This window comes from Erythranthe guttata, chromosome 3, assembly GCF_056151865.1.
Source record: "Erythranthe guttata isolate IM_541 chromosome 3, IM_541, whole genome shotgun sequence".
NCBI classification, from domain to species: domain Eukaryota; kingdom Viridiplantae; phylum Streptophyta; class Magnoliopsida; order Lamiales; family Phrymaceae; genus Erythranthe; species Erythranthe guttata.
Genome location: NC_142535.1, coordinates 14,658,259 through 14,668,332, shown reverse-complemented (window position 1 = coordinate 14,668,332; position 10,074 = coordinate 14,658,259). Strand labels below are relative to the sequence as shown.

Genomic DNA, 10,074 nt, shown 5'->3' with positions numbered 1-10,074 from the left:
AGACAATTTTTCAAGTACAAGGAGATAAATCGATGCAATTTAGAGGGTAAAGTAATACCGAGACAAAGCATAGGGGGAAAGTGGAATTTACCCAAAAAAAACTGAATTTACTCTTCTAATAATATAGTAATAATTTACACTAGAATATTTATCTCAAAATTGCTTATACCACTCCATAACGTAACCTCTTAATATTAACATGACGTAACGTAACTTAAATAAAACATATATATACCTTGCACCATATATGTAGGAGACTAGACAAAGTTTAATACAATATACATAAATATATATACCAGTACTTAAATAAAAAAAAAATGGCTTCTAAAGTGAATATTGTTATAACTCAGTTAGCAATTCTTGTGGTATCAGCAAACCTTCTAGAAGCGTGTTTCCTCACAACCGAGTATAGGGTTCTGATTGATCTAGATCTTTCACTCGGCTTCGTTTATCCGCTGACGATTCATTGTTGGTCGGGAAACGAAGATTTGGGCACACATATGATGTACCTTGCCGATGGGATAACAAAGTACGACTGGAGATTTTGTGAGAATTTTATCGGCAAGTCGGTATACACGTGCGAGTTTTGGTGGAACGGGAAAGATAAAACGTTTCAAGTTTTCAATTCGGATACGTCGGACCACGACTGTGCGGTAGAGAGCACGTGCACTTGGCACGTGAAGAAACATGGCTTCTATTTGAACGGGAATGATCGTCGTAGCTATAAATGGTAGTAACTAATTAAGACACACGTGGATAATTATATGATGATAATATACAATATATGTATTTCTTGGAATAATTTGAGATTTTCTGTATTGTCTTGTACCTTTTTTCATTTCAACAACTTATATTCAAAAACGGATTTTGCACGTTCAAATAGACTTGGTGAAAGTATTAGGTGATTTTACAATATGGATCTATATAAATAATTATTTACTAAGCGCACATATACATAAGTGTGTGTATGTTATTATGTGTAGATTAATGATACATGATTATCCGACGTCTTTACTGAGTGTAGCATCTATAAAACCCACCAACAAAAATCTAACAAGAGAGAAAGAGAGACCTAATTTGACCATTTAATTTTCAGAATTGTGTAACATAATTAATTATTAGACCATCTCCAATGGATATGAGCGTAAGTTGGGATGCGATGGTAAAACCACCTCCAATTAAGGTGGGTCAGGGGGTGTGAGTCTGGGGTGGGTAGGGGATGGGGAGAAGGAGCGTGTGATCACCCCCCCCCCCCCCCCACCTGTTTTTTTTCCTTTTCTTCTTTTCTTTTGTTTGTTAGACGAGTTTCCTTTTATTCGTGTGATCACTCGCCCCCCTTTTTTTTCCTTTTTTTTTTCTTTTGTTTGTTAAACGAGTTTCCTTTTATTATTATTTTTTTTCCTTTTTCTTTTCTTTTCTCTTTTCTTTTACATGTCATTTTTATATCTATTTTTTTGCTTTTCTTTTCTAGTTATTTTTTATATTATTTCATTATTTTATTTTATTTCATTTATATAGTTACATAATTTAATATCACATAATTTCAATAAAATCAAACACTTAATTTGTAAATATTTTTTTTCCATTTCTTTTTCTTTTATTTTTTATTTCCTTTTGAATTATATATTTATTCGTAATTAGTTGAAGATTATTTATTTACTTTTATTTAATATTGTATTATTATAAGTAAATTATTATTATTATTATTATTATTTTCAATATTAAATAATTATTATTATTTAATATCATTATTGTGATGAGAGTGGGGTTTGAAAAAAAATGTGAAAAAAACCGAACGGTTGCTCTTAGATGAAGCTTAAAAAAGTCACTCGATGAATCACTTATCCCCTTCCATCTCTTTTAAAATCCTTTAATACAATTAACAATAATATGAAAAATACATTTATACGTCCCGCAAGGGATGACCTAATGGTTGGAACAAATGGTTCTGTATCAATTGACCCAAGTTCAAGTCTCCTTGCCAACGGTCGCTAGGTCGAGCTTGTCACACATGGTTAGCATAGTGCAGCTTACGTCTCTCATATAGTTTGCAAGCTATTATACGAGAGTGTAGATTTACCCAGTGCACATATATGGTTGGTTACGGGTTCCTTTATTGGAAAAAAAAACATTTATACCCGTCAATAAATTGTAAAATATATTTGATCATAGTATGTACATTGTATAATAAACATGTTATATGTTTAACTAAAATTTATTCTTAATATTTTATTTTCTTGAGATTAGAAAGTATTATTTCTTACTAAAGTAAAAATATGTTTGCTATTTTTCTCTTTCACATCAGATCTATTTGAATTTTTTTTTTAAACATACAATGCAGTAATTATTAAGGTCGAGTATTTTTCTCTTTCACATCATATCTATTTGAATTTTTTTTTTAAACATACAATGCAGTAATTATTAAGGTCGAGGTTTAGGGTTTGATACCTGAAGGAGGTAAGTGATTGTTCGTTAAGTATTAATCGACTTCAAATAATCTTTTGTCTCAAATAGAAAATAAAATATAGGAAAAATACAAAAAACTTATGAATAAATCTTAGATGCAAACACTCCTAAGAACAAAATATCCATTTAAAAAATCCTGATATCAAAATGCTCCTACAAATTTATCATAATTATAAGCTTTTGGTAATTAGTTGATCTTACTTAATGACTAATTACCTCTTATTAAACAAAACTAGCATTTCCCCGTGCATTTCAAAAGTGAAAAATAATGTTTAGTTCAATACATGACACAATTATAACAAAATTTATTAGTGATATCGGTAATAACATCAATATTTTTATACAAATTTAATAATAAAAACTCATTTAGAAAAAAAATCAAAGAAATTGATCATTAAATAAATGAAACAAAGAAGAATTATAAAAAATAGACTAAAAATGGGAGATAAAAACAATAATAACAATTGAAAAGATATAGATCAACGAATTAGGATTGTGCTAGCCAAGATTTAGTTTGAAAGTAATTAAAAAAATGATTGCAAAATAAGATATATATATATATATATATATATATATATATATATATATATATATATATATATATATATATATATATATATATATATATATATATTACAAATATGCCATTTGAATTTTTTTAGATTGTCTATTTCTTTTATATATAAAGATAAAATTTTATTTATCCCTACATTCTACATTTAGTATCGATACTAGTAAGAAAATACAATTTCACATCCTGCACCCTCCCCTATTTTCCCAATTTGTAACATGATTGGAATTTCTAAAAAAAAAGAAAAAGATTAACCCCACTGGGAAGAGAGGAAAATACAAGTATGTTTTTGTTGCGGACTTTTAGCTAATAAAATTATAGGGGTATTTATGTAAAATGTATATGTGAGGGACTTTTATCAAAAATAAAAAAAATTAATTGTGTATTTTATGCTAATAAATTTAAATTTGGATGACTTCTAGCAAATTGCACATTAAATTAATACCATTAAATTGTTGCAGGCTTTAATTTCATTAATGTAACCGAGTAAATCACTAAATTCACTCTTCTAATAATTCACTCTTCTAATAATATACTAGTTGATATAGATATTCACATTAGTATATTTAATTATCTCAAAATTGCTTTTACCACTTCATAACGTAACCTCTTAATATTTGGGTAACGTAACTTAACTAATCAAACTTAAAAATCAAAACAATATATATGTATATTAAAAAATATATTTTTACCTATAAATAGGAGACTAAACATGCATAAAATTAGACAAAATTCAATATTAAAATAAAAAATGGGTTCAAAAATAAACATTAATATTATAACTCAGTTAACAATTCTTGTGCTATCGGCCAACATTCTCGAAGCGTGTTTTTTCACAACCGAATTTACGGTACAAATAATTGCGGATCCCTCACTCGGTGCGAAACTTCCATTGACGATACATTGTTCGTCGGGAAACGAAGATCTGGGCATACACAAACTTTACGGTGATTACACTGCCCACGGATACAGATCGTTCGGATGGAAATTTTGCGAAAATTTAATTGGGAACTCGGTATATACCTGTGATTTTCATTGGCATAAAAAAAATATACGATTTCAAGTTTTTAATTCGGCTTTTTCGGACAAGGCTTGTCAATACGAGAGTACGTGCACTTGGTACGTGCATACCGATGCCTTCCATTTGAACTTGGATTGGACTAATGTCATGTATAGATGGTAGTAACACTTTTATTTACATATATACATATTGAAAAAATTGGGTTTAGACCTAACTTTTATAAAATATTTAAGTGGGTTCTGTTTATCGAAAAATTGAAATAAAATATATATTTACGAGCTATGTTTCGAATAGATGAATCTGATGTAGTTATTTTTTTTTTTTTTAATATGACGTTTAATGAATGAAATATTGATGCATAAAGATGAACACTTAAATTAGATTATTTATGAACACGTTGAAAAATAATGAGTTTTGATGAGAACAATTTAAATTGATAAATATTGATAGCTAGAAGTATAATTAATGAGAGGTATTCACTCAGTCGGCAAAATTGACGTTTGATTTATGAGAAATTAATAATTTAAATGGTGTAATATTGATATCTAGAGTGTAATTAATAATTTAAATATATATTTAGTTTGGAGTTGGGCTTGTTTTTGACCTAAATTAATTTATAAGTTCGGTGAACTTAACTAATTTAATCCGAATTTACTATTTCTAGTTAATTGGAGTGCGACGTGTGTCCTCGAATGACATCATTGTCCAGTAGGCGAACATGTCCATCCACGTGCGCGGCAAGTGATGCATCACCATCTGAAAGGTGGTTGTTTAACTCGAATTGGTGTTTGGTCTCTACGAAAAGATGCCACACTTTTTCGGCCCTTCTTTCTAAAGTCGTTGTGTTTTGCGGAGGGAGATTTGATTTGAACTTAGGAGAGTAAAGAACTTAGGAGTGCGTTTGGATGGATGGAGATTTGATTTGAAGGAGGGATTTCAAATGACTCCAATGTGGTGGAGTCATTTGAAATCCACCACAAATGCTCAAAAAACAACTAAAAATTAAGGGTATGGATTTGAAATTCATCCCCAAATCCCTCAATCCAAACAAGTTCAAGGGATTTGTTATTATGGATTTGAAATCCCTCATCCAAATCCCTGCATCCAAATGCACCTTAGAAGTAATTGTTTTCTTATTACTAAATACTCCATCCAATTCATAATATCTGTTACTTTTGCGAAAGAATTTTTTTATTATCTCTCACTTTAAATTTCCAACACTTAACTAAATTTTCAGTTTAAACCTATTATTAACTCTTTCCAAACTTTTTTTTAACTAATTTATCTCTCTTATTAAGTATAAGACAAGGTCAATTTAATTTAAACCTAAAATCAAGACACATTTAATAAAATTTTCAATCTTTACACTAAAAAAACGACGATTAAAACGAAATGGATGGAGTATCAAGAACTTTAAATAATTTCACGCCATTTATCTTTCTTTTAGAGACATAATATATTGTGATAAATTAATTTAATTTTAAAGATTCTTAGAGTTTTTTTTAATTAATAAAAAAGGATATTATTAGGCATCATGCCAATCCATCAGGAAGTACATGACCTTCGTTACATGCTATTTCAAAACCAGTTGCAAGGATGTTCGCTTAACAAAGGAAAAATTACACATACTCAAAAAATTCATCAATAGAAAAAATCTCCTCAATATAAGCTCCATGAGTCGAGGATGGAGGAGTTCCTGCGTTTAAGGTCATTGAGGAGCTCTAGACAGTCTCCCTCCACAATTACCGATCTCCAACCTTTTAATCTAGCCGTCGAGATCGCATCAAGCGCCGCGTGTGCCTCATATTCGATCGCCTTGGGATGTCCTGGAAATTTACGAACAGCCCACCAACAACAGTTTCCTCTCCAATGCCGGGCAACGATAGAGACCGAATAATAATTTTCCCAATTAGGAATGGCCGCGTCAAAATTTATTTTGATTGAACCCTCGAGTGGGGGGAGTCCAATGCGACTCTAAATGTTGTTGTGCTACATGGTACTGTGTTTGAGCTTGCCGAAAAGTATCGAGGTTAGAGTTAAGAAGCGTGTAAAAATTGTTCGTGTTGAAACATGATTAAGAAGCCTAAAAAAAAAAACAATTAAAATAAATAAATAAACAAAAGCGTAAATTTTACTTTCCCCTTGTCCTTTAGTTCGGTATCGCTTTACCCCCTTCTACTCTCGATTGCATCGATTCGCCCCATTTACTTGAAAATTTGTCTATATGTAGCCATCGTTGTTAGTTGTCAAACATTTGACCTTAACACCGTTTGATCTAAGCTCTGAAATAACAAAAATGCCACATCTTTCAGTTTAAATAATCTTATATATAAAAGTAATAAACACTAGGGCAACCTAAGAAATCCTAATAATATTATTATAATCTTATATATAAAAGTAATAAATGGCAGAACAACCTAAGAAACCATAATAATATTATTGTAATTATTCAGTAACTTTTGTAATAAATATCTTTTGTTATCTCCAATTTTTCTGGTCTTAATTTCTAGCCTATTTTTCCATAACAAATTTAACCCATTGTTATTCAATCATAATCTACTACTAAATCAATAAACAAATTCTATCCCCTAGCAGATTGAGCTACAATTTTTCGGGCATTATCTCATATTTTGCAATTTTTTTGATGTCTTTTTAATTTTTTTGTTTTATTTAATTTTTTATGTTCTTCTCTACTAATTTTCTAATTTTTTGAATAATTTTATTTCCTCTATAAGTTTCTGTTTTTTTTTTTTTTTCTGGTAACATATGTTGTTTGTTCTTCCACTTTCTTCGTTAATGACATCTTTATATTATTTTTTTTTTCAGCCTTTTGTTTTCTTGACCAAGTCTCTAATTTTAACTTTTGAAATACTATTCTGATCCATCACTGGGTAAAAATGCTAATTATTAAAAAAACAAAATATAAAATAATAAAAAATTCAAAACAACGAGAAATATAATCCACGATGTCAGTCACAATTTATTTTTTATTATTATTTTTTTTAATAACTATTTAAATTGGGAGGGGTGATTTTTTTTGTAAATTTCAGAATTAGATCAAACGATTTTAAGGTCACATGTCTGATAACTAACAACGAGGGCCACATTGAGACAATTTTTCAAGGTACAGGAGGCCAACTCGATGCAATCGAAAGTAGAACTGTAGAAGGGAGTAAAATGATATCGAGCCAAAAAAAAGGGGGTAAAGTGTAATTTAGCCTAAATAAAATTACACCAACAAATGCCCGTGCCTGAAGAAAGCCATAAGAATCAGACACGTGTCATCTTGTACGGTAGATATGCAACCGGCGACCTGCACCACCAGTCACAGTCCCGCTTCTACACCCTGTGTATGCGTGCTGCGTCATCTGCAGCAACAGCAGCACGTTATTCCACGCATTGTAGGCTTGTACGTACCATTCAATTCATTCTTCCGTTTAATTTCTTCTGTTTTATTATTATTCCTAGATAACGTCACCACGATGTGTCTAATCAATTTACCACGCTATATATTAACTTTCTTTTTTTTAGGTCAAAAATGAAAATAATTTGGGGTAAATTACACTCACACCTCTGAGGTATGCTAAAATAATTTTAAGGTCCTGTAGTATCGATAATTACACTCACCCCCTGAAACATAGTTATAAACTCTAATGAGATAACGGATTAGATACGTTATTCCGATAGAGTTCTAACGGACTATTAGTTCCAGGAAGTGGTGGAGACAACAAAGAGTTATGGGTGATTTAAGAAATGTTGGGGGAGTCGTGTCACCCCCTAACTCTATGTTGTCTCCACCACTAGTTAAAAGTAACAGTCCGTTAGAACTCTATCGAAATAACGTATCCAATGCATTTTTTCATTAGAGTTTCTCACAATGTTTCAAGAGATGAGTGTAATTATCGACACCACAAGGCTCTTAAAGTTATTTACGCATACTTCAGGGGTGTGGGTACAATTTAACCAATAATTTGAGAGGAAATAATTCTTTTTATTCATAATCAACTTTAGAGCCGTAAGAACAAGCTTATGAGATTACACGTTCTCTAATTGATAAAGGAAGATTTGTTAAGAAGCATGAACCCTTTGATGAAAGTCAAGCCATTTCATGTGCCACTTGATTATCGTTTCTTCGGATACGGAATAATTGAAATGAGCCTTCAACTTCTTGAATATCATTCACAACTGACCTGTACATCGACTTGTCTTCTTTACCGTCAGGGGAAAAATATATTTTTATGGGCTAAAAGTATACAAATTTTAAAATTCGGGGGCCAAAGTCTATAAATCAATAAATAAATACCAAAATGCAATTAAAAAAGTAAAAGAATATAGGTGAATTTTATTTTCTGCAGGGGCGGAAGCCCCACGTGGTTCTGCCCCTGTTTACTGTCCACGATGGTAGCTATCATTGTGCTAGAATCATCCTCTGAGATTAACTTACTCGACTCGAGCCCTTGCTTTGTGCAAAGTGGTGGGTTAGTATGTATGTAACTCGACTCAATCTAAAAGGAGGTCGATGTAATTATTCAATATATGATCAAGGATAAAAAGGAATTTCAAAAAAGTCAATAGCATATAAATTTCTTCAATGTTGATTAATATTACACCTCAAAAATTGCAAACTAATTTTTTAAACCAAAAGGGGTATACATGTAATATATTATATACATATAACCCATTTATTTTTCAATTTTCACTATACTCCAAAATTTCATTTTAATTCAAGTTCGATGGATCGGGACACCTCTGTTGTTAACAAATTGAAAAATATTGGAAATTGTGAATTATTGAAACGGTTATTTTATTTATTTAATATTTTATTTAATTTATATAAAAATAAAATACTTTTATAAAGATAGGTGGTTTGAGTTTCTCAGCAGGAGTTGTTAGCTTCGGAGAATAGGCTGAACCATGAATTTTGGGTTGAGACGAAAAATAATACTGCCTCCTTCCCTTAATACTTGTTATTTTTGCCATTTTTTTATATTTCAAATTATTGCCATTTTACTATTCCAATGAATAATTAATTGCAATTTTTTCAATTTTGCCATTTCTCACTCATAATTAATTGATATATAATTATTAAAAAATTAATTAATGACATGGGCATTTTAGTGATTTACTATACTTTTTGCTACTATCTATGCATATTTATTGAGTTTCTTAATATGTGTGCAACTAACAAAAGTGACAACTATTGAGGGAAGGAGGGAGTATTTTGTAAGAAGATTGAAGGTAGGAATCTTTGTTTATAATTTAGTTAATTTTAATGAAATCTTTTACTTATTATATGTGAAATTCTATTTTTATAATTATTTATCATAAACTATAAATAAATTATAAATACTAGAAAAAACCATATATAATTGAATTAGTTCTTTAAATATTAACACAAGATTCATAAAAAAAATACAATTTTTTTTTTGATAGAGAACATATGTAGTGACATATTATAATTCTTAACATACATTTCTAAATTCAAGTCATGTATCCACACAAAATAAACAATTCATTTTATATTAATATAAATTAATATTTCGAAAAAATGGTAATTTTATTAGTTATATTTTTCTTAGTTGCAAATATAATTTTTAAATTACAACATTCATATTTTATCAAAGGGCAAATTATGGTCACCCCTATGTTATTGTTAAATTAAGAAAACTCTCATTTTGTTTGGGTAATTACAACCACTCCCTCAACTATGTATTATCTTACGTAAAGACCCCTGTATAGGTAAATTGAGGGATGTTAATTCAGTAAAACCGAACCGAAATTTCGGTACGCCAACATTTCATACCGGTTACTGGACTAAATATACGATTTGGTTTGGTAAATAACTGAATTACATAAATTTTATGTAAAAAATATTTAAAATGAGGGGTGGCTGTAATTACCCAAACAAGAGTGTTTTTTCGTAATTTAGCCATATCTCAGAGGGTGGCCGTAAGTTGCTCTTTACCAAAATAATTCTAACAGTGAAATATTTCATCCGTTCTTAAAAAGATTCCGT

General features: G+C 30.0%; 1 protein-coding gene across 1 annotated transcript; it reads left to right on the top strand.

Moving 5' to 3' along the window:
* Positions 1-317: 317 nt before the first annotated feature.
* LOC105966495 (S-protein homolog 5) lies at positions 318-734 on the top strand. Its single transcript, XM_012991052.2, has one exon. The coding sequence runs from the start codon at positions 318-320 to the stop codon at positions 732-734; it is 417 nt and encodes a 138-aa protein (XP_012846506.1).
* Positions 735-10,074: the final 9,340 nt, after the last annotated feature.

Coding starts and splice junctions, on each gene's coding strand:
- LOC105966495 (XM_012991052.2), top strand. CDS start 318: ATGGCTTCTAAAGTGAATATTGTTATAACTCAGTTAGCAATTCTTGTG.